At 48.3% G+C, this 25,206-nt stretch overlaps 2 protein-coding genes, 1 long non-coding RNA gene and 1 pseudogene across 4 annotated transcripts; 3 read left to right on the top strand and 1 right to left on the bottom strand.

Annotated features, from left to right (window-relative positions):
* LOC138758282 (zinc finger protein 420-like) overlaps positions 1-3,129 on the top strand; it is a 30,951-nt pseudogene extending 27,822 nt beyond the window's left edge.
* Positions 3,130-11,651: 8,522 nt separating this feature from the next.
* Positions 11,652-14,741, top strand: LOC138758279 (zinc finger protein 239-like). 2 transcript variants are annotated; one of them, XM_069926984.1, is made up of 2 exons: positions 11,652-11,838; positions 12,408-14,741. In XM_069926984.1, exon 2 carries the CDS (start codon positions 12,642-12,644, stop codon positions 13,143-13,145), a length of 504 nt encoding a protein of 167 aa, XP_069783085.1. In that variant the 5' UTR covers positions 11,652-11,838; positions 12,408-12,641; the 3' UTR covers positions 13,146-14,741. The 2 variants fall into 2 exon arrangements, with proteins under 2 accessions (XP_069783085.1, XP_069783084.1); XM_069926983.1 differs by having other exon boundaries at positions 11,652-11,905.
* On the bottom strand, positions 13,247-15,606 carry LOC138758289 (uncharacterized). The gene is made up of 2 exons (XR_011354237.1): positions 15,409-15,606; positions 13,247-13,858 (listed from the first exon to the last, which is right to left on the bottom strand). It is a non-coding gene; the product is annotated as an uncharacterized lncRNA (long non-coding RNA).
* Positions 15,607-18,136: 2,530 nt separating this feature from the next.
* LOC138758272 (zinc finger protein 135-like) lies at positions 18,137-21,905 on the top strand. Its single transcript, XM_069926960.1, has 2 exons — positions 18,137-18,244; positions 18,800-21,905. Exon 2 carries the CDS (start codon positions 19,440-19,442, stop codon positions 20,529-20,531), a length of 1,092 nt encoding a protein of 363 aa, XP_069783061.1. The 5' UTR covers positions 18,137-18,244; positions 18,800-19,439; the 3' UTR covers positions 20,532-21,905.
* Positions 21,906-25,206: the final 3,301 nt, after the last annotated feature.

Here is a 25,206-nt window from a genome sequence, read left to right as displayed (position 1 = left end):
CAGAGCTCTGGTTCAGTCATTAGTTTATAGGTCACCTGCACAGTGAGCTATTCCCCAAGACTGACCTCTACTGTCCAGTCTCTACAGTTTATATAGCTCAACCTTATCATACAGAACAAAAGTTGGCTTTCTTTGCTAGATTTCTTGCATAAGATTTATCACAAGTAATTTCCTGCTCTGTAGATATCTGGGGTATAGAGCTCCCATCTTAATCCTCAAGGCCAGAATATCGTGTTATTTTGATCAAAAATCAATTCATACCCCAGATATTTCTAATTATTTCTTTGTTCTCATTTGGCCATGTTCTGTTCTACTCAATACCTCCTTCTGCCTTCTTACTGTGTTATTCCATTCTCTTTGTTTCTGACAGTCTCTGTCAGGATTCTCTTTGTTCTTGTCTGGCCATGTCTCCTGTGCTAATCAGCACCTCCTTTTCCTTAACCTTCCTACTAAATTCTTTCATACATATTCTCTCTTTTGTATTTTGGGAGCAGGCAATTCTAAACCTACTGTAATCAGCCAACTTTGCTACATACTGTGGCTGCCCCTTACTTACATTACTCTTTCCCTTCACCATGAGATAAATATTCAATTGTTACATAGTACTGGATTCATGTATACAAAATGAGCATATATTCTACATATTTTCTATGATTAATTAACCCCTATATTCCAACAGGAGGGAGAGAGAAAACGGTAGTGGAGGGAGGGGCTAATGAGGGAGGGGGTGACTATGAGGAGGCAGGGAATGGTGAAGAGGGAGGGAGGGTACATTAAGGAGGAGGCAATCATTATAATCTTTTCCACCTCCCAAACTTCCTCCCCGATGTAAGCCCCCACCTCACGCTACAGCGGTATAGGGAACAGGAGGGGATTAAATAGAAAGGGAGGGGTGTAGGGGCCGGAGGATGTTACAGAGAGAGGGAGGGTGGGTATTAGGGAAGTGCAGTGTTCAGGTGTCGGGGTATATTTGGGGGATTTGAGTTTGTTGGGAGGGGACAGGGTGGGTGTTTTTTTGTGCATTTGGGCGGTAATTTGTTGCGGGTTATTTAAATTTTTAGCTGTGGTTGTCCAGACGCCCCCCGGTCCATGTCCCCTTGAATGCAAACCCCTGCCTTTGCATCAAGACCAATGCAAATGCGTTGACACCCTCCCACCACCGTCGGCACCGCCCCCCTCAACGAAACTCGGGTTCTGTTTCCGCAACAATCGGGAAAAGAGATGCTCGAGTATGTGGCCGCTTTAAATGTAGGCAAGTGGATCCTGCTTCCGCCTCCTCCTTGCTCCTATTGGTTGTTGCTGCGCGCTGTCCATCCGGTTGCGGGTCAAAGAGGCCGGAAGTGCGCTCTGTTTCCGCGTCTCTGCCCCGCAGCATCTCTCTCTCTCTCCTTCTGCTCATTTCTTTGAAGTCACTGGACGCCAGGGACGCGACTGGAGGAAAGCGCTTGTCGGGAACGAAGGCGATTCAGCGCCGGGAGCAAAGCGTAGCACCGAGTCCCGGAACCGAGGGCTCCCGTGTTTCCGGGGCTTGCAACGCCTGGTTAGAGGCGGCTTCCCCACGGGTCCGGGCCCCAGTCCTAGCATCGGTTTTGGTTTAACTCGCTGCCCAGCTCTCATTACGGTAATGTAATGGGCTGAATACGCGTTTTGAGCTCCGGGCCAGGGTTGCTGCATTGATTTATCGCCTGGTCACTCCCTCGACACCACAGAGATGAACCCGTTTCCGTGCTCCGAATGTGGGAAGAACTTTAAAAGGTCGAGCGAGTTAATGACCCACCAGCGGGTCCACAGCGGGGAGAGACCCTTCACCTGCCCCGAGTGCGGAAAGGGGTTCGCCCAGTCCTCCCACCTGCGGACCCACCGACGGGTCCACACTGGGGAGAGACCTTACACCTGCTCCGAGTGTGGAAAGGGGTTTGCACAGTCCTCCAAACTGCTGGCCCACCAGCGGGTCCACACCGGGGAGAGGCCGTTTACCTGCTCCGAATGTGGAAATGGGTTCGCCCAGTCCTCCGACTTGCTGAGACACCAGCGGGTCCACACTAGGGAGAGGCCCTTTACCTGCCCTGAGTGTGGCAAAGGCTTCACCCGGTCCACCCACCTGCGGACCCACCAGCGGGTCCACACTGGCGAGAGGCCCTTCACCTGCCCTGAGTGCGGGAAGGGTTTCTCCCAGTCTGCCCAGCTGCTGACCCACCAGCGGGTGCACACCGGGGAAAGGCCATTCATGTGCTCCGAGTGCGGAAAGGGGTTCGCCCAGCCCTCCGAGGTGCTGAGACACCACCGGGTCCATACTGGAGAGAGGCCATTCACCTGCTCCGAGTGCGGAAAAGGCTTCACCCAATCCTGCCACCTGCTGACCCACCAGCGTGTCCACACCAAGGAGAGGCCGTTCACCTGCTCCGAATGCGGCAAGGGCTTTATCCAGTCCTGCCACCTACTGACCCACCTGCGGGTCCACACAGAAGAGAGGCCATTCACCTGCTCCGAATGTGGAATGGGCTTCACTCAGACCTCCAAACTACTAACCCACCAGAGGGTCCACACCAAGGAGAGGCCATTTACTTGCTCAGTGTGCGGAAAGGGCTTCAACCACACTTCCCAACTACTGACCCACCAGCGGATCCACATCAGGGAAAAGCCATTTATCTGCCCCGATTGCAAGAAGGGCTTCACCAGGTTGTACAACCTTGAGATACACCGGCGGGTCCACTCCGGTGAGAGGCCCTTCACCTGCCCCAAGTGCAAGAAGGACTTCACACAGTTTAACAATCTACTGACCCACCAGCGCGTTCACACCGGGGAGAAGCCGGTCATGTGCTCTGTATGCGGGAAGAGGTTCACCCAGTGGAACAGTCTGGTGAAACACCAGCGAGTTCACAAATAAAGTTTGCAGAGTGTGAAATATTTCACTCACTCAAACACCAGGAGGGACTGGAGATGTGGTTATTGAGGCAAAAAATCAAATCAGGTCTTGATATCGTTGTCAATTTGCAATTTGTTTTCAGGTTCAATTTTATTGTCACGTGTTCGGTACCAGACAGCAGCAATAAAAATGAGCCCAGGCAGTGTTATATATAAAATAATATTTTTAATTATTTAATAATAATAAAAACTCATTTATCTAAACCTATCTTTTTTGAATATTTTAATTTTGTTGTGAAACAAGTATCAAGAATTATCCATTACAAATACATAAAATTAAGTAAGAAAAATAATTAATGATACAGGTTGTCCATATTTCCAAACAGCCCCATCCCTCCTTCGTCTTCCCCCCCAACAAAACCCCATGATAGAGGATGGAAAATAGAAAGGAAAGAAAGAGAAAGTGAATAAAGAAATAGAAATAAAGAAAAGAAAGAGGAACTGTTGGGTTCTGGAATCCATTTCAGAAAACCTAACTCATTGTGTGGATCTCAAATATTGGAAAGAACAAGGACACAAAACTCAAAAGCAGAATAGTCAACCCTGCGTTGTGCAAATAGGCTGCCATTCCTGCAAAAACATAGTATACTCCCTCCTTCAGTAATTTTCTCCAGGGGAAACACCCCATGTCTTTCCACATTCCATTGGGCTAAATCCAGAAGGGAATCAGACTTCCAGGTCACCGCAACACAGTTACCAGCCACTGTCAATGCAATTTTAAGAAATTCTAACTGATACTTAGACAGCATCATTTTAGGTCTCATCCACAATATTTCTTAGGAGAAACAATTCTGGACTTTGTGGCAATTGTTTTCCAATAATCTGCAACTTTTGCAGGGTAGCTGAGGCAAGAGGTTGTATTGCACCAATATAATTGTATTAGTCATGCAATCCTGACATCAGTTGGACCAGTTCTTATCACCAGTACTAATATTCAAGTCTGATTCCCATCTTTGATTTGAGGTGGCAAAATACACTACAAATATCAACTTCCTTGTGTTCCCCTTTCGAATTAGAATCTCCAATTCACTGCACTCTGGTAAAAATCATGGTCTGTCCCAAGTCATCTCTGAAAAAAAACTCTGAATTGAAAGTAGCAGAAGATTGTATTATTTTTTAACTGTTCAAATTACATTAATTGCCCTTGTATATAACAATACCTGATCCCTTTACGACCATGTTTGTAGAATTTATTTTTCCTTTTGATCCAATTACAATTTCAATTTACACCAAATATTCAAAATATGCTTTATTAATAATGCTTCCTTTCAACCAGAAATAGATTTGATATTCCATTTATATACAAAATTTTCTGCTTCTCTCTCTCCGACTTTGTACAGTACAATTTCCACCCTTGAAGGCTTGTTTCTTCCATCAAAGAGGGGAGTGACAAATTTCATCTGGGCCGCCCAATATGGGTGTTTATCCATTTATCCGAAAACTGAACATTTTTTACTGCATACAGAATATTTTCAGGTTTTTAGTGGAGTTTGAGCCAGTTTGAGCCAGCAACCCTGCTGAAAGGAAATTTGACAGAGGGAACGACTCAAGGAGAGAGCGGCTCAGGCGGGGAGAGAGCGGCTCAGGCGGGGAGAGAGCAGGTCCTTTCAGGTGGCCTTAACAACCCCATGTAAAGCCTCATAATTACCACTTACGGCTAAAGACTCACCTAAGTGCAGCAGAAGCGCCTCCGAGGTGCCGACACCAACCCTCCTCTGGGATGGATAATCAGCGGAAGTCTACCGATGCACCTGAATGTGCAGCTCTTGTAAGCAGCTCAGTACATGACAGACCCCCACCCACTGGGGAGGGGAGGTCGGTGAAGGCCATCGAGGCAGGGATGGACGTCGAGAGGAGGCTGGTGCAGGCTGTCACTGCCCGGCTGGCCACTCCTGCACCGGGGCAGCTCTGCGGCCCAAAACCCGGCAAAGCAATGGCGGCCTTCCCTACCCATTATCCTCCACACAGCTGGAACTGTTGTGGGAAACACAGCAGTTCCACCTGTGCGGGGGACCATGGGTAGGGAAGATGGCCATTGCTATGCTGCATATTTTTGATAGGTGTCCCTGTCTCTAAGGTGTGTCTGGATAAGAATAGGCCCTTTAAGGTGAACTAGGTTGCCACCTGAAAGGTGAGGCCCAGGGTTGACCTGAAAGGGCCTTCCATCAGATCCAGAGGTGTTTCTGGGAAAATTTCAAGTGGACCAGTTAACGCTGCAGCAGTCTTTTAGGGCTGCCACCTGACAGATGTGTTTGCAGTTTTAAATCCATTCCTGTCACTGGCATCAAGGCGGAGGGTCCACCTGAAACATCCTACAGGCAGTGTGGCTCAGGCAGGCGGGAGAGTGGCAGCGTGGTTTGGGCAGCAGGCGAGGGGAGACAGTGATCTATCTTTAGGCTCTTTCAGGTGGACCAAACGCCCTTATGTAAAGGTGAAGATTATTCCTCCTTGTGTTAATAACCTTACTGAATAGACCAAGAGCACCTCCGAGGCGCCAATGCCAACCCTCCAAAGGGAAGGTTAATTGGTGGGGCGCTGCTCTCTGGCGACACACCTGAATGTACAGCTGCGCTCAGTGGCTGTTTAGGGGCAGGCTAATGACTCCATTAGCCCGCTACCCAATTCCCCTGCAGCCCCCCACCCCACTAGGGAAGGGAGGTCTTTGATGGATCATCGGGGCAGGGGCTGCTGCCGGGACATCGGGGCGGTGTGGGCTCTGACAGCCAGACTGGCGCTCTGGCAGCTGCATATCAATGGCGGTCTTCCCTACCCATAATCCCCAATCTAGGTGGAACTGCTGTTTCCCAGAACTGAATCTGGTGGTATGTGATCCCACACTGCAGAATCTTCTTCTCCATGAGAAGGAGGGTAAAAGGAGTGTGTCTGGGGAGTGGAGAGTCTTTTAATATGTTGATTGATTTGCCAAGGTGGCAGGAAGTGGAGGTGGAACGGACACATTCCGTCAATGTTAGTGACCCCATGCAACTGGAACAGTTCTGGGAAACAGCAGTTCCACCTAGATTGGGGATTATGGGTAGGGAAGACCGCCATCGTTATGCCATGTATTTATGAGAACTGGTGCTGGGGCACCAGTCTCCTTGCCTCCATCAGATCCAGAGGTGCTTGGTGGGTACTAGGAGGTGGCTCTGGATATGAATGGGACTCTGGAGCAACTGCCTGAAAGGTGAGTTTGTAGTTTTTAATCCGCTCCTGTTGCCACCTCAAGGCAGAGGGTTCATCTGAAATGGCCTTTTATTTCACTTCACTCACCACCGACCCCCCACCCCCACCCCACAGCAATTACTTAAACGTACTGCTGTTTTAATATCACTCCAAATTCCAAAAAGTGTGGTTACCAAGGATTTTTGATAAAAGATTAAGCACCTATAGTAATGTGTAAAATTTGGTTGTTGTGCAACCCCCCCCCCCCATGTGATATTTCCTCACCTATGTAATCAAATTGTGATAACAGTCCATGAATGGGGCCATCACTTTTCAAATTCAACCTTGATCTCTACAATTTCTACCTAATTTTCTCCAAACTCATGCAAGACCAAATGTCCTGTACCCACTGCATACAAGTTGGTGCTGAGCTATCTTTCCATTTCATCAAAATTGCTCATTTGGCTAACAATGAAGTAAAAGCTACTATTCAAGGAAATATTTTCCTCTAAAGAAAAGCCAAACAAAGCAATAAAAGGGCACGGTTCCAATTTAATCCAAAGAATCTCTGATAAAGTTTGGAAAAATTGTTCCCAAATTCTTTTAGTTTTTGACATTCCCAAAACATGAATCAGAGAGGCTGCAAAGATTTTAGACTTATCACATAGTGGATCGACATCAGAATAAAAATAAGATAGTTAAACTTCAAACATGTGTATTCTATGGAGCACTTCAAATTGTATAAAACAATGTCATGCCCAGAATGAAGTTTTATTAATCAGATCAAGCCTGGTATCCCAGTCTTCGTCTGGAATTTATGTATTCAAATCTCATTCCCATTCATTCATAATTTCCCTCCATGCCATTTTCATCACTTTTTTATTACCACTGCAAGTTCCAACTTTTATGCTCTTTCTTCCGTGAATCACTCTTTCTTGCCCCCTGCAAATCTTCAAAGGTGGGCTATCCCAAAAACTTTATCAATGTCCATCGCTGCTATAGTTCCACATACAAGCTCAAAAAGAATTCTAATCAATCACATTGAAAATGAATCGATCACTCAACACCCAATGTGGTAATGATCCTGGTCGATCCCCCAATTTTGTTACGTGTCAGACAGCATCAATAGAAATGAACCCAGGCAGTGTCATATTTTAAATTTTTTTTACTGATTAATTAACAATAATATAACACACAAACTAATTTATCTAAACCTATCTAAATTTATCCCCCGTCTATGCATGAATATGCTTATGTGTGTGTGGAATACCCCAAGCCAACTCTTTTGAGGCCCAACTCTCAAAAGACAGTTCAAACTTCTGAGACAGAAGACAAAATCCTAATGTTGACACGCAGATTTTTAATTGATGCAACATGCAGGCTTTAGATGGATGCGAAACAGTTCATGAAGTAGATGAGAGAGGCCGGGGTGACGTTTATAAACTCACAAAATCCTCGTTGAATGATTCCAGACAAATGTCCTTTTCAGATGGGTGGTGGCCAAAACTCCCCTCTTCTTTGGTGTAGGGGACACAAAGTGAATGATCACAGAGCTTCCTTTTTGTGGGCTAGCCGTTCCAAGTAACACTTTCAATGGTTATAATTCAAACACAGTATTTTCTTGCTTCCAGAACCCTTTCCGTGAATCAGCTGTACACAGTGACCTTAATTTTTTGGTCGCAGAGTAGTTTTTTCATTCTCCTTTAACATGGAGAAATCAGACACTGTCAATCATCACACAAGGCCACATTCACAATATCCCGACAAAGGTGGCTGCTCCCAGTGCTGTATCCATACAACGGCCACTGCTCATTCCTCTACAACATGGGGAAACCAGACAGTTTGTCTATAACCACACACGAGGCCACTTCAGGACTGCATTACTTCCAAGAGCTCTGCTCTACAGAACTGCCTCCTCAAAATGGCCCTGAGCAAACTCAATTCTGTGTCTTTAACCTGGTGGTCATGTGATCTCTGCACCTGCACTTACTCTCCCTTCAGAACTGTCCAATTTAAGAACACACTGTCTTCAGCATGTTGTCAGTTCACAGTCACTCTCCAAAGCCTGCAGGGAATTGTTAAATTTGTCCCCATAAAGTGGCAGCCCCACCCACATGTAAACATGAACCTAAAAATGGGAGCACAGAATACATGTAGGAAGGGGCAGTGAGGAAGTTTGTTTTGGAGCAGTCCAGCAAAATATCCCGTACACAGTCCAGCAAATCTGTCACGGTGCAGGAGAGAGGTTACAGGGACAGATCCATTGGTCCAAAACAAAAGCAGCATTAATTTACAAGGGCGAGGATTATTCAAGAGTCTGATAACACAGGAAGGAAACTGTCCTTGAATCTGGTGGTATGTGATCCCACACTGCAGAATCTTCTTCTCCATGAGAAGGAGGGTCAAAGGAGTGTGTCTGGGGAGTGGAGAGTCTTTTAATATGTTGATTGATTTGCCAAGGTGGCAGGAAGTGGAGGTGGAACGGACACACTCCGTCAATGTTAGTGACTCCGATTATATATTTTAAAAATATGCACAATACAGCTCGGTTGAAGGCTCTCCGGCCCATGAAACCCATGCCACCCAATTGCCCTACTGATCATGGGGGGATGTACAGACCCCTTACAGACAGGGCTGGATTTGAATCTGGGTCATTGGTGCTGTAACAGTGTTTCACTAACCATGCTATCCAATTGCAGGAATTGAATTTCATGTCCTGGATCTGTAGTTAATAAAGCAGCTGTGTCTGGAAACCATGTCTCATCCTCTTGCATCTCTGTAATCAATTGAATGTAGATACAAAGCAACTCAGTCCAGCTGGGGCCACACTGGGAGCATCCTGGTATCTCCTAACCTGTCCCTGTTTCTTCTCCAGACCAGCCCCAACCACCTCTCCCTGCTGGAGTACTCTTCAGTTCCTTTCTCCTCTCTGTGTTCACTGGGCTTCCACTTCCAGATAGCTGCATTGTTCACCCAAGGAAAGAAACAGGATCAAGGGTCAGCCATCCAGCCCGTTGAGCGTGCTCTGCCAGTCAGTAAGATCATGGCTGATCTGGCCATGGATTCATCTCCACTTACCTGCCCGTTCCCTTCAACCCTTAATTCTCCAATCCATTAAAAACTACCCATACCTGCCTTAAATACTTTCCACAAGGCAACCTCCACTGCTTAATTGGGCAGAGAATTCTACAGATTCACCCCTCTGCGAGACGCCAATTTCTGCTTCCACCCAGATGGCGAGACACAAACGTGCTGGAGAAACTCACCAGCTCGTCAAGCATTGGAGGAAGTAAAGGGGAACCAACGTTTTGGACCTCAGATGGTCCTTCACTTTCTACAGATGCACTCGACCCCGACATCTGCAGATGTTCTTGATTAACTCCAGATGGCGTCAAAGTCGACCTCTAATTTTTAGTAATCTCTCCCCATCTCTCTTTCCCCATCCTTCTGACTTCCTTCCTCCAATCTCTCACCCATTCCTTTCCCCGATCAGACAGCTTCTTTTTCAGCCCTCTGACCCCTCTCCATCACCTCTCAGCTCCCTCTTCCAACTGTAACCATTTTGTCATGTGTCCTCCTCCTCCCATCCCAATCTTAGTTGCACATTTGCCTGATTTTTGGCAGGATTATTAAGGGGCTCAGGCCAAGAACATAAACTGCCTATCACTTTCCACGGACACTACGTGACCTGCTGAGATCCTCCAGCCCTTCTATACATTGTCCTCATTATCCCTGTCTTAAATCTACTCCTCATATCTTGAGGCTCTGTCCCTGGTTCTGGTGTCAGCTGCCAGTGGAAACGGCCTCTCTGCTTCCATCTTACCTATTCCTTTGGTGGAAATGTTGGATCCCACACCAGACCACCAAGGTCATCTGGTGGAATGGCTCATCACCAGGGCTCACAAACAAGCACCAGGGCTTGGCCTGGCTGGTGGTGACAGGATCCCTCCCAGTCAGATCCTTCTTGTACAACCAGAACATCATCCTCCACTCACATTGTCCTCGGGACGGATGCAGATTTGCAAAGCGAGTGTGGAAAAGGATGTAAGGGGCCAAGTCACAGTTATTCTCAGTACGTGCTGAGGGACTCACTGAGGCTTGGTGCAGCCAAAGCAAGGGCGTTGTGGGGTAGGACCACAGTCTATACTCCTCTCATTTCCGGGCACTGAGGGCCAGCGACTGAGCGGAAGCCCCTCAACAAGCAGAGAGGGGAGGAACAATGAGGTGCCTGGAGAGAAAAATGTACAATGATGAGAACGTATCGATATGATTGACACTATGACTGTAAAAAGTTTGAAAGTTTTATTGCATTGTGATTAATTTATTGGGAATAAAGAATATTTTTGAGAAAAAAAATTTCAGTTCATATTTTCTCCAAGAGATCCTTCCTCATCCTTCAAAACTCCAATGATTACAGACCTCAGATTCTCAATCTAACCACCCCACCCCACTACCCCCGCCCCACCCCACTCACCCCTCCTTGCTGGAATCAACCTGGATCACCTTCTTGGCACCATCTCCAAAGCCAATGAGAGCGACTTCACATTGTCACTACTCTCTGAGGGAAGAATTCTCTCGTGAATTGCCCACCACATTGGTTGGTGTCATGGTAAGCGCAAGGATGTTGCAGCACCCGGGATCTGGACTGGGGTTCAAATCCTGCGCTCTTTGTATGTTCTCCCTGTGTCTGTCTGGGTTTTTTCCCACCCTTCAAATCGTACTGGGGATTGTAGGTCCATTGGGTATGAGTAGACAGCATGTGCGAGCCTTTAGATTCCTGCAACTTTTCCCTGATGGTACCAGAGTGAAGAGGGCCTGGCCTGGGTGGTGGTGGTGGTGGGGGGGGGGGGGGGTGGAGGGTCTTTGAGGATAGAGGCCGCTTTTTGAAGACACCTCCTTACGTCCTCGATGGAGTGAAGTCTGGTGTCTGTGATGTCGTCGAGTTAACAACCCTCTGGAGTTTGCCCTTGCCCTGGGAGTTGGGACCTCTGTACTAGGCAGTGATGCAACCGGCCAGAATGGTTCTCCACTGTCCACTTGTAGAGGTTTACGAGCATTTTCGGTGACGACCGAATCACCACAAGGTACAGCCGCTGGCGAGCGCTTTTCGCGATTGCAGGGACGTGGAGGCTGCAGGGCAGATCCTCGGAGATGGTGACCCCCAGAAATTGGAAGGTCTTGACCCTCTCCACCACTGAGCCCCCGATGAGGACGGGGTCGCGTCCCCCCGACTCTCTCCTGAAGCCTCCATCATCTCCTTGGTTTCGCTGACGCTGAGCGAGCGCAAGGTTGGGAACAGACCCTGCGATCACCGGCCCGACTGTGGGGAAGAACGAAGGGAGGCCCGGCCTTGCCCGCGGCGCTTTCCGCCCACTCCCTCATCACCCAAGGCCACAAGGAGACGCCGGCAGCGCTTCCCCTAGCCCCCCTCCCATCCACCTCGCTCCGCCACTCCCGGGATCTCCTCCGTGATCCATCCTCAGGCCCTGGAGGCTGCTTCATCCTCGTCCGTGAGAGGGACCCGTTGCTGTGGAAACGAAGCTGGATGACGCAAGGAAGTATCTGTGAGGTCATCACGCGTCGTCATCACACACTCGTCGTCAGTGACACCTGACTCAGCGAATGCGCGTTGACATCACGACGTCGGAAGACAGACGCTGAGCGCCGTTGCCCCAGCAACGAGTCGTTTCCCGGACGGAGGCCGCGGCCTGGGGTCGAGAAACCAGAGTTGCAGCGGCTCGGGGCATGAAGGTCCGGAGAGGCTTACAGAGACAGGGAGAGGTGCAGGGGACCGGAGGGGGTTGCAGAGTCAGGAAGGGTGGGTATTGTTCAGTATCCAGGTGTCGGGGTATATTTGGGGGACTGGAGTTTGTTGGGTGTGGACAGTGGGTGTTTTTTTGTGCATCTGGGCACCTATTTGTTGCGTGTCATTTTAAATTTTAGCTGTGGTAGTTCCAGACGACCCTCTGCTCCGTCTCACCTTGAATGCAAACCCCAGCCTTTGCACCGAAACCAATGCAGGTTCGGTGACCATCTCCCGCCACCGTCCTCGCCTCCGCACCGAAAATCTCGTTCCAAACTCGCAACGTTACTGCCCCAACCTTTTATGGCAAAGAATTGCCCGATGACGCGGCCCCTTTAAATGCAGGCGAGAAAGCTCCTGTTCCCGCCTTCTCCACGCTGCTACTGGCTGGGCCCATCCGGAACGCGCGCTGCCATTGGGAGGCGACCGCTGTCCATTAGGCTGTGGTCGGCCGGAAGTGAGCTCCGGTCCCCGTCTCTGTCCCGCTTTCATCTCTTTCTGCTCGTTTCGCTTGTAGGGAGTGAAGGCGATTCAGCGCCGGGAGCAGAACGCAGCACCGGGTCCCGGAACTGAGGGCTCCCGTGGTTCCGGTGCTTGCAAAGCCTGGTTAGAGGGAGCTTCCCCCAGGATCCGGGCCCCAGTCCCAGCCTCTTTGTTGGTTTAACCCGCTGCCCTCCAAGTGCTGAGCACATACCCCGGGCTGGAACTGCATTGATTTATCGCCTGGTCACACCCTCTCGTCCCCACAGAGATGAACCCGTTTCCGTGCTCCGAATGTGGGAAGAACTTTAAAAGGTCGAGCGAGTTAATGACCCACCAGCGGGTCCATAGCGGGGAGAGACCCTTCACCTGCCCCGAGTGCGGAAAGGGGTTCGCCCAGTCCTCCCACCTGCGGACCCACCAGCGGGTCCACACTGGGGAGAGACCTTACACCTGCTCCGAGTGCGGAAAGGGGTTTGCCCAGTCCTCCCACCTGCGGACCCACCAGCGGGTCCACACTGGGGAGAGACCTTACACCTGCTCCGAGTGCGGAAAGGGCTTCACCCAGACCTACCACCTGTGGACCCACCAGCGTGTCCACACTGGGGAGAGGCCTTTCAACTGCTCCGAGTGCGGCAAGGGTTTCACCCGGACCACCGACCTGCTGAGACACCACTTGGTCCACACTGGGGAGAGGCCGTTCAGCTGCTCTGTTTGCGGGAAGGAGTTCACCCAGTCGAACAGCCTGGTGAAACACCAGCGAGTTCACACATAAAATTTGCAGAGTGTGGAATATTTAAAGATCGCTCACTCAAACAGCAGGAGGAACTGGAGACTTGTGGTTATTGAGGCAACAAATCAGAACAGGTCTTGGTATTGCTGTCAAATTGCAATTTCTTTTCAGGTCAAGTTTATTGTCACTTGTTAGGTATCAGACAGCAGAAATAGAAATGAGCCCAGGCAGTGTTATATTTCAAATAGTGGTGAAATTGTTGCAACCTGCAGGCCTTAGATGGATGAGATACGCTGGCTTTAATGATGTGGAAGAGGGACAGAGTGTAGAGCATCTACATTTTCAGGTGACACTAAATTGAGCGGAAAAGCAAATTGTGCAAAATGTACGGAGCCTGCACTTCAGAGGGCAGTTTGAAAACCACTGCTTTAGATGGATGCGTAGCAGTTTTCAAAGAACATGAGAGTGTCCAGGGAGACATTGTTTATAAACTCATAAAATCTTTGTTGAGATTCTTCCAGTCAATGTTCTTTTCAGATGGGTGGCAACCAAATCTCCCCTCTAATTTGTGTAGGGGACACAATGCGAATGATGCTCACAGAGTTTCCCAAACCCATTCTGTGGGCCAGCCTTTCCAAGTGGCCCTCTCAATGGTCCAATTCAAGCACAATATTTTCCTGCTTCCAGAACTGTTCCATGGTTCAGCTGTTCACAGTGACCTTTGTTTTTTGGTCACAAGGTGGTTTTCTTATTCCCTTGAAACATGGAGAAATCAGACACTATCAATCACCACACAAGGCCAAAATCAGCACAGTATCCCTACAAAGGTGACTGCTCCCAGTGCTGTATCCGTACAATGGCCACTGCTCATTCCCCTATAACATGGGGAATCCAGACAGTTTGTCTATAACCACACACTGAGGGCACTTCAGGACTGCATTACTTTCAAGTCTCCACAACACTGCCTCCTCAAAAGGCCCTGAGCAAATTCAGTTCTGTGTCTTTAACCTGGTGGTCATGTGGTCTCTGCACCTGCACTTACTCTCCCTTCAAAACTATCCAATTTAGGAACACTCTGTCTTCAGCATGTTGTCAGTTCACAGTCACTCTCCAAAGCCTGCAGGTTTTGTTAAATTTGTCCTCTTAAAGTGGCAGCCCCACCCACATGTAAATATGGACCAAAAAATGGGAGCACCGAGTACATGTAGAAAGAGGCAGTGAGGAAGTTTGTTTTGGAGCAGTCCAGCTAGACATCCTGTACACAGTCCAGCAAATCAGTCACGGTGCAGGAGAGAGGTTACAGGGACAGATCCATTGGTCCAAAACAAAAGCAGCATTATTTTACAAGGGCGAGGATTATTCAAGAGTCTGAGAACACAGGAAGGAAACTGTCCTTGAAATTTGCGATCAGTGATCTCACATTGGAAAATCTTGTTCTCCATTAGGAAGAGGGTAAAGAGAGTGTGTCTGGAGAGGGGAGAGTCTTTTAATGCTTTGCCAAGGCGGCAGGAAGTGAAGGTGGAACGGACACTCACCGTCAATGTTAGTGACTCCGATTATATATTTTTAAACATGAAAAATACAGTTTGGTTGAACGCTCTCCGACCCATGAAACCCTAACCCAATTACCCTACTGATCACGGGGGGGGGGGGGGGGGGGGTGTACAGACCCCTTACAGACAGGGTTGGATTCGAATCTGGGTCATTGGTGCTGTAACAGTGTTTCACTAACCATGCCACCCAATGACAGGAATTGAATTTCATGTCCTGGATCTGTCGCTAATAAAGCAGCTGTGTCTGGAAACCGTGTCTCATCACCTTGTATCTCTGTAATACACTGAATGTCGATACAAAGACAAGGCCACTCAGTCCAGCTGAGGCCACACTGGGAGCATCCTGATATCTCCCCTCCTGTCCGTGTTTCTGCTCCAGACCAGCCCCAACCACCTCACGCTGCTGGAGTACTCTTCAGTTCCTTTCTCCTCTCTGTTCACTGGGCTTCCACTGTTCACCTTAAGGTAAGAAACAGGTGCAGGAGTCGGCGTCTGGCCCGTTGAGCCTGCTCTGCCAGTCAATAAGATCATGGCTGAACTGGCCGTGGACTCATCTCCACTTACCCACCCTTTCCCTACAACCGTTAATTCCCCAATCCGTTAAAAATTACCCATACCTGCCTTAAATACTCTCCACAAGGCAACCCCCACTGCTTAATTGGCGAGAGTATTCTACAGATTCACCCCTCTGCGAGACGCCAATTTCTGCTTCCACCCAGATGGCCAGACACAAACGTGCTGGAGAAACTCACCAGCTCCTCAAGCATCGGAGGAAGTAAAGGGGAATCAACGTTCTGGGCCTCAGATGACCCTTCACTTTTTGCCGATGCTGCGTGACCTGCTGAATTTCTCCAGGAAGTTTGTGTTTTGTACTCGACCCCGACATCTGCTGACGTTCTTGTATAATTCCAAACAGATGGCGTCAATATTGACCTCTAATTTTCAGTAAACACCCCTCCCCCCATTTCTCTCTTTCTCCCTCCCCTCTGTCCAATCTCTACCCCATTCCTTTTCCTGATCATACATCTTTTTCAGCTCTCTGACCCTCTCCCATCACCTCTTGACCCCTTCTTCCAACTGTATCCATTTTCTTACCTGTCCTCTACCCATCCCCATCTTATTTGTACGGTTGCCTGATTTTTGGCATAACGAAGAAGGGCTCAGGCCCAGAACGTAAACTGCCTATCACTTTCCACGGACGCTACGTGACCTGTTGGGTTCCGCCAGCCCTTCATTATCTATGTCTTTAATCTACTCCCCCGTATTTTAGGCTCTGTCCCAGGTTCTGTTGTCAGCTACCAGTGGAAACTGCCTCTATCCTATCTATTCCTTCCAAAGAAATGTGTTTTTAGAACACATTTCGACCACAAGGAATCAGGCACGGATCGTCCTGCAGAAACTGAGAGATGAGGACTTGATAGATCCGGTGAATTGGTTCCCAGAGCAGACCATCCAGGTCATCTGGCAGAATGCCTCATGGCCAGAGTTCACAGCACAGTGACTTGGCCTGCCTGGTGGTGAGAGGAGCCCTCACGGTCAGATCTATCTTGTATAACAAAAACATCATCCGTGGCGCACATTGTCCTGCGGTCGGATGCAGATTCACAAGGAATTTGTGGAGAAGGATGCAAGGCACCTTGTCACAGTTCATCCCCAGCAGCAGCGTAACAGCGTAACTCTCTCATCCATCGGTTCTTCCCAGGGGACATGGAGTCTGACTGCTGGAAGACCATCAACTCAGTGAAAGCTGTACTTTGGCCTGCCTGAAACCTGTCGGTCTTTCAGCACACGGAAAAGTCGGTGCGCGAATGCTGCCGAGTGGCTCTCTCCTTGCTGCAGGAGTACGAGCTGAGGCTTGGTGCAGCGAAAACGAGGGTCCTGTGGGGAAGGACCACAGACTAGAGTCCTCCCATTACCAGCGCTGAGAGGTTGACTGAGGGGAAGCCCCTCAACAAACAAAGAAGGGAGTAATGACGAGGTGTTACAGTGGTGGCAACAGGGCTTGGAGAGAAGAATGTAAAATGTACAATGTTGAGAAGATATCCATGTGATTGACACTATGAATGAAAAATGTCTGGAACAGTTTTCTTGTATTTTGAATAGAGTATATTTTTTTGGGGGGGAATTCCGTTCATATTGTCACCATAAATCCCTCCTCATCCTTCAAAACTCCAATGAGTACAGAGTGAGGCTACTCAATCTAACCCCCCCCCCCCTCGCTGGAATCAGCCTGGTTCACTTTCTTGCCACCATCTCCAAAGCCAGAATGACCACTTTCTGTGAGATCAGCTTCACATTGTCACCACTCTCTGAGGGAAGAATTCTCTCGTGAATTGCCCACTGAATTGGGTGGCATGGTAGGTGTCTTGGTTAGCCTGACGATGTTGCAGCACCAGGGGTCTGGACTGGGGTTCAAATCCCGCACCGTCTTTGTATGTACGTCCTGTCTGCGTCTGCGTGGGTTTTCCCCCGGATGCTCCAGTTTCCTCCCACCCCTCAATGTTCTGGGGGTTGTAAGTCAATTGGGTGTGAGTAGACAGCATGTGCTAGCCTTTAGATTCCTGGACCTTTTCCTTGATGGTAGCGGAGTGAAGAGGGCCTGGCGTAGGGTGGGGGGTCTTTCATGATAGATGCTGCTTTATGAAGACTTCTCCTCTCGTCAGTGTCCTCGATGAAATGAAGTCTGGTGCCCGTGATATCGCAGGCCGAGTTAACAACCCTCTGGAGTTTACTCTTGCCCTGAGAGTTGGCGTCTCCGGACCAGGCATTGATGCAACCGGCCAGAATGGTTCTCCACTGTCATCTGTAGAAGTTTATGAGCATTTTCGGTGACGATCGAATCTCCTCAGCTACCCTACAAATTACAGTCGCTGGCGTGCGCTTTTTATGTTTTCATCAACATGGAAGCTCCAGGGCAGATCCTCGGAGATGGTGACCCCCAGGAATTGGATGGTCTTGACCCTCTCCACCAATGAGCCCCCGATGAGGACGGGCTCGCGTCCCCCCAATGTGGACGGGGTCGTGTCCTAGGATGGGGTCGTGTCCGAGGATGGGGTAGCGTTCCCCCCCCCCCATGATGACGGGGCCGGGTCCTCCCGATGAGGACGGGGTCGCGTCCCCCGACTCCCTCCTGAAGCCTCCATCATCTCTTTGGTTTCGCTGACGCTGAGCGCAAGGTTGGGAACAGACCCTGCGATGACCGGCCCGACTGTGGGGAGGGACGAAGGGAGGGCCGGCCTTGCCCGCGGCGCTTTCCGCCCACCCCCTCATCACCCAAGGCCACAAGGAGACGCCGGCAGCGCTTCCCCTAGCCTCCCTCCGATCCACCTCGCTCCGCCACCCCCGGGATCACCTCCGTGAACCGGGAGGCCGGGGGCAGGAGTAACCTCCATCCCCAGGCCCGGGAAGCCGCTTCATCCTCGTCCGTGAGAGGAAACGACGCTGGTTGACGCCAGCAGTGACACCTAACTCGGCGAAGGTGCGTTGACATCATGACGTCAGAAACCAGACGCTGAGCGCCGTTGCCCCAGCAACGAGCCGGTTCACGGAGGGAGGCCGCGGCCTGGTGCAGAGAAACCGGGGTTGGAGGTGAGATACGAGGCGGCCCGGGGCATGAAGGTCCGAAGGGGGTTACAGAGACAGGGAGGGGTGCAGGGGACCAGAGAGGGTTACAGAGATGGGGAGGCGTGTCGGGTTCCAGACTGGGTTAGAGACGGCGAGGGGTGAAGCTAACCGGAGGGAGTAACAGACATAGGGATAGGCGTCGCGGACCGGGGGGGGGGGGGGGGGCGGGCGGAGGCTACAGAGACGGGGTGGTGTAGGGAATCGAAGGGGATTACAGAGAAAGGAAGGGGTGTAGGTGAACTGGAATGGGTTACAGAGACGGGGAAGGGTGTAGGGGACGGGAGGGGGGGTTACAGAGACGGGGAGGGGTGTAGGGGACGGGAGGGGGTTACAGAGACGGGGTGGGGGTGTAGGGGATGGGAGGGGGTTTACAGAGACAGGGAGGGTGGGTATTGTGGAAGTGCAGTGTTCGGGTGTCGGGGTATATTTGGGGGATTGGAGTTTTTTGGGTGTGGACAGGGAGTGGTTGGGTTTTAGTTCAACTGGCGGTAATTTGTTGCGTGTCAATTTAAATTTTAGCTGTAGTAGTTCCAGACGACCCTCTGCTCCGTCTTACCGTGAATGCAAACCCTAGCCTTTGCACCGAAACCAATGCAGGTTCGGAGACAATCTCCCGCCACCGTCCCCGCCACCGTCCCCGCCTCCACACCGAAAATCTCGTTCCAAACTCGCAACGTTACTGCCCCAACCTTTTATGGCAAAGAATTGCCCGATGACGCGGCCCCTTTAAATGTAGGCGAGAAAGCTCCTGTTCCCCCCTTCTCCACGCTGATACTGGCTGGGCCCATCCGGAACGCGCGCTGCCATTGGGAGGCGACCGCTGTCCATTAGGCTGTGGTCGGCCGGAAGTGAGCTCCGGTCCCCGTCTCTGTCCCGCTTTCATCTCTTTCAGCTCGTTTTGCTTGTCGGGAGCGAAGGCGATTCAGCGCCGGGAGCAGAACGCAGCACCGGGTCCCGGAACTGAGGGCTCCCGTGGTTCCGGGGCCTGCAACGCCTGGTTAGAAGGTTCTATCCCCCCGGATCCGGGCCCCAGTCCCAGCCTCTTTGTTGGTTTAACCCGCTGCCCAGCTCTCGGGGAGCCTCCAACGGGCTGAGCACGTACCCCAGGCTGGGACTGCATTGATTTATCGCCTGGTCACACCCTCTCGTCCCCACAGAGATGAACCCGTTTCCGTGCTCCGAATGTGGGAAGAACTTTAAAAGGTCGAGTGCTTTAACGAGACACCAGCGGGTCCACAGCGGGGAGAGACCCTTCACCTGCCCCGATTGCGGAAAGGGGTTCACGCAGTCCTCCAACCTGTGGACTCACCGGCGGGTCCACACTGGGGAGAAACCTTACACCTGTTCTGAGTGTGGGAAAGGGTTTGCACAGTCCTCTAAACTGCTAGCCCACCAACGGACCCACACCGGGGAGAGGCCGTTCACCTGCTCTGAATGTGGAAATGGGTTTGCCCACTCCTCTGACTTGCTGAGACACCAGTGGGTCCACACGGGAGAGAGGCCATACACCTGCCCCGAGTGCGGAAAGGGGTTCGCCCAGTCCTCCCACCTCCGGACCCACCAGCGGGTCCATACTGGGGAGAGACCTTACACCTGCTCCGAGTGTGGAAAGGGATTCGCCCAGCCCTCCGAATTGCTGAGACACCAGCGGGTCCACACCGGGGAGAGGCCGTTTATGTGCTCTGAGTGCGGAAAGTGCTTCACCCAGACCCATCACCTGCGGACCCACCAGCGTGTCCACACCGGAGAGAGACCTTTCAACTGCTCTGAGTGCGGCAAGGGTTTCACCCGTACCACCGACCTGCTGAGACACCAGTTGGTCCACATCGGGGAGAGGCCCTTCACCTGCTCCGAGTGTGGAAAGAGCTTCACCTACTTCTCCAATCTGGTGACCCACCAGCGGGTCCACACTGGGGAGAGACCGTTCACCTGCTCTGAGTGCGGGAAGGGCTTCACCCAGACCCACCACCTGCGGACTCACCAGCGGGTCCACACCGGGGAGAGACCTTACACCTGCTCCGAGTGCGGCAAAGGTTTCACCCGGACCACCGACCTGCTGAGACACCAGTTGGTCCACACTGGGGAGAGACCCTTCAACTGCTCCGAGTGTGGAAAGAGCTTCACCTATTTCTCCAATCTGGTGACCCACCAGCGGGTCCATACTGGGGAGAGGCTGTTCAGCTGCTCTGTGTGTGGGAAGGAGTTCACCCAGTCGAACAGCCTGGTGAAACACCAGCGAATTCACACTTAAAATTTGCACCAGGAGCGTTTGGAGTCTTGTAGTTATCGAGGCAACAAATCAAAACAGGTCTTGGTATTGTTGTCAATTTGCAATTTGATTTCATATCAAGTTTATTGTCACGTGTTAGGCAGCAGCTATAGAAATGAGCCTTGGCAGTGTTATATTTTCAATAGTATTCTAAATTATTAATTAACAATAATGTAACACCTTAAATAATTTATCTAAACTTATTTAACTTATCCCTCAGTTATGCGCGAATATAGTTGTCTGTGTGTGGAATGCTGCAATTCTAAAATGGCAGCTCAAATGTTTAATTTTGGAAATTCATTGTTGACATGTAGGATTGAAATTGTTGTAACACACAGGCCTTAGATAGATGAGACGCGGTGGCTTTAATGATGTGGAAGATGGGACAGAGTGTAGAGCATCTACATTTGCAGTTGACACTAAATTGAGCAGAAAAGCTAATTGTGCAGAGGGTGCGGAGTCTGCAGTTTAGGGGGCAGTTTGAAAACAATTGCTTTAGATGGATGCGAAGCAGTTCTTGAAGTAGGTGAGAGAATCCAGGGAGACAGATTGTTTATAAACTCACAAAATCCTTGTTGAGATGCTTCCAGACCAATGTTTTTTTCAGACGGGTGGCAACCAAATCTCCCCTCTACCTTGACATCGAGGACACAAAGCGAGTGATGATCACAAAGCTTCCCCAAACCCTTTCTGTGGGCCAGACATTCCAAGGGACCCTCTCAATGGTCACAATTCAAACACAGTATTTTCCTGCTTCCAGAACCCTTCCATGCTTCTGTCCCTGTTCTGGTGTCAGCTGCCAGTGGAAACTGCCTCTCTGCTTCTATCCTAACTATTCCTTTCATGGAAAAGTTTTTCTAGAACAACACCTTTGACCACAAGGCCATCAGTCAGTGGTCAGCACAAATCGTCCTGTAAAAATTGAGATGCTTCTAAAGTATTTAAATATTCACTTTAATACAGGTAAGCAATCCTTTATATGGAACCCTCAGGGGACAGTGTGTTCAGAATTGAGGATTTTTACGGATTTCATAAAGCCAGATGTAAGTCCACCTGAATTGTGCCGCCGGTCCATCGCCCCCCCCCGCCCCTTGACCTCCTGACTTGCGCTGCCAGTCTCTGCCCCCCTCTCCCCCTTGGCCGCCCGACTTGCGTTGCTGGTCTCTCTCCTCACTTGCCGGTTTTTAGAGCTTTCCAGATTTTAGGTGTCTGGATAAAGGATTGTGTACCTGTACTACATTCCTTTTTCCAATCAGATGGATCTTTTACCGCTCTCTGACCCCTTCCCCATCACCTCTCAGCCCCTTTAAAAAATTTTTTTATTGATATTCAATTAAAAAGTGAACAATACAATTATATGTACTGCTGAACTAGTCTTAAATGTTGTAATAGTGATCGAATTATAGTGGGGATGCTTGGTTTAAGAAGGAAGACTCACATGATGTTAGGCTGCAGCTGTTCCTTTCAAAGGCAGTCGGCTGAGTCATCACTGGGGAATGGCTTGAGCGGGGCTGGCTGCCGATTGGCTGTCCTGGATCCGCTGGTCGTGATTGGTTGATTCGACCGCCATTATTGCGAACTATGAAAGCGGTGTCTCATCCTGTGTGCTGCATGCTCGATGGCCGATTCCTGTATCGGCCCGTGGAGTGGGCAGCTACGATATGTAGAGATTCAGAAGTACAATATCACAAACATAACGATACAATAGACCCTAACAAGAAAGGAAACCAAAAATACCAATTCTAAATCCCTTCCCCTCAGCAAGGAGGAAGGTTGACATTTAAAAACATTCAAGGGGTGTAATCTTGGAAAGAGATAGTACTGTGCTAAAATTCCAACTCAACACCAACTCTTAAGGTGATGATCGTCATCCATAAACGAGCCCCATATCATCTGCAATTTGGTAATTGAATCAATGATAGCATATGTAATTTATTCCAAGTCTAAAGAGACATAATATCCCTCAGCCATTGTGATGTGGTGATGAAATATTGTCTTTCCCTTTCATCAAAGTTGCACGTCTGGCCATTAATGAAGGTTAAAATGTGACATTGAATTGTAGCATCGTCGTCCTCCAGAAAGAGCTCATAAAGGGTTAGGTTTCATTTTTAATTTGAAAATAGCCAATAGGGTTTGAAAAACATCCTTCCAAAATTTTTCTAAGCTAGGGCAGGTCCAGAACACGTGAAGTAAAGAGGCATCAGGCCGATAATTATCTCAATCGGGGTAGCAAAGCAGAAGTTGTCACTGGAGAATGAGTTTGGTTAAGGCTTGGAAGAAACCAGTGGTTCTCAACCTTTTTGTTCCCACTCACTCTATGTTATCCCTCTGCCGTTGGTGCTCTGTGATTAGGAAAGGATTGCTTGAGGTGGTCTGTGGGTGGGAAGAAAAAGGTTTGATAACCACTTTAAAAAAAAACTTTTAAGATTTTCAAAATACATTAAAAAAAAATACAAAAAAAAAACAATCTAAAACATAAACCCATCCCACCCTCGCCGCTCCCCCCCCCCCCCCCACACACTCAGCACGCCCCATAAGGGGAGCCAAAGAAATATATAACCACCAAATACAGAAATGAACTAAATAGTATCTTAATGTATTTCCAACCCCATACATTTCAAATAAGGTGTCCAAATTTGAACAAATAATTATACAAATTAAATGTTATTTTTTCCATGTAAATACAGGATCTCAGTTCATTGGGCCAAGGAGTTTTATTCTATGTCATCTTTCCAAGTCATCACAACAGCCAATGCTAGACAAACAAAAGCTATCTGAAACTTATCCAACCCCAAACCAGTCAACAAGACAACATAAACCAATAAAAAAAATTCTGGATCTAATGGTAATTTAATCTTAAATAATTTTTCCAAAAATGGTTGGACCTTATCACAAAGCCAAACTGAATGCAAAAATGTTCCAATATGCTGTCCACATCTGAAACATAAATCTGAATTACTAAATCCATATTTTTTTTCATTTTCTCAGTGGTCAAATATAACTGATGCAAAAAATTAAAATTAACCATACTATATCTTACATTAAGTAATTTAGTCACCCCATCTTGGCACATAGTTTCCCAGTCTTCCTGAGATATATCATAAGATAAATCGCCTTCCCATTTATTGCTGGATTTATTTAAATTTGGTTTATCCATACTATCCTGCAACAAAGCATACATATCAGAAATAAAACCCTTTTTTTAACAATTGTCCCTTACTAATGCTCTTAACCTGATAATACACAAATAAAGCATTCTCTGATATTCCAAATTTATCTCTAAGTTGATTAAAAGAAATCACCCTTCTTCAAAACAGTCCTTTATACCTTCAAGTTCCCATTCCTTTAAATACCTATTATTCAACGAAAAAGGAATGTCTATTTTGATATAAAGGCGTTCATACCCATAGTAGAATTCCTTTTAGCCCAAATTCCTAATAAATGTTTTAAAACCGGCACATTATATCCCTGTAGTAAACCAGAATTCCACTTAAATATAAACTGATAAACCTGAAATTCAGAAATACTGGCCAATTCCACTTTGGCCCAACTGGGGGGCTGTGTAACATCCGACATCCTATTGATAAATTTTGATTGTGCGGCTTCATAATAGTTTTGAAAATTAGGCAATTGTAGTCCTCCTAAAGCATCCTTCCACGTCAATTTTGCAATGCTATTCTCGCTAATTCCCCCTTCCATAAAAATTTCCCTACTGCTGTATTCAAATCTTGAAAAAATACTTTTGGAAGTGAACAAGGAATCGACTGAAAAAGATATCAAATATGAGAAAAAAATATTCATCTTGATACAATTTACCCAACCTATAATTGACAAAGGTAAATTTTTCCATTTAATCAAATCCGCCTTAATCTTTCTCATTAATGGTACATAATTTAATTTATAGAGCGATTGATATTTTGCATTAACCATTACTCCTAAATATTTAATTTTATCAGACCATCGTAATTTAGTAATCTGTCTACACTCACTATAATCCCAATCTGATATTGGTAGTATTTCACTTTTATCTCAATTTACTTTATACCCAGATAATACACCATATTGGTCCAAACATTCTTGCAAATATTTTGTTCTGGATATGTCAAATAAATCAATACATTATCAGCAAACAAATTAATCTTATATTCATTATCTGCAAACTTTATCCCTTTAATATTATCATTTTGTCTTATTGCTTGACCTAACGGTTCTATGACCAATGCAAACAGGGCTGGTGACAATGGACAACCTTGACGTGTTGATCGCGTTAACTTAAATGATGAAGAGGTTTGGCCATTTGTCACCACCCTAGCAACCCTATATAATGCCTTAACCCAACCAGTAAAAAACGGTCCAAATTAGTTTTTCTAACACTTTAACTAAAAATTTCCACTCAGCTCGATCAAATGCTTTTTCCGCTTCAAGCATGGTAGATTGGGTTGCTGACGCGATGCATTGATCAAGGTAATCATTCTAAGAATATTACGAGATGCTTATCTATTCTTAATACAATCTGCTTGATCAACATGTACTAATTGAGGTGAATATTTAGCAAGTCTATTTGCCAATATTTTGGCTTGTGGTGGCTCATCACTAGGCATGCAAACTGGCCCCGCCTGCAATAAACTAGTCTGCTCACTGAGCTCAACCTTTTTGG

The sequence above is a fragment of the Narcine bancroftii genome, chromosome 3 (genome assembly GCF_036971445.1).
Source record: "Narcine bancroftii isolate sNarBan1 chromosome 3, sNarBan1.hap1, whole genome shotgun sequence".
In the NCBI taxonomy this organism is placed as follows: Eukaryota; Metazoa; Chordata; class Chondrichthyes; order Torpediniformes; family Narcinidae; genus Narcine; species Narcine bancroftii.
The sequence above is the reverse complement of the archived record's forward strand: the minus strand, read 5'-3'. Positions and strand labels throughout refer to the sequence as shown.

Excerpts from the sequence above, each read along its gene's own strand:
- LOC138758272 (XM_069926960.1), top strand. The coding sequence starts at position 19,440 with ATGAACCCGTTTCCGTGCTCCGAATGTGGGAAGAACTTTAAAAGGTCG.
- LOC138758279 (XM_069926984.1), top strand. The coding sequence starts at position 12,642 with ATGAACCCGTTTCCGTGCTCCGAATGTGGGAAGAACTTTAAAAGGTCG.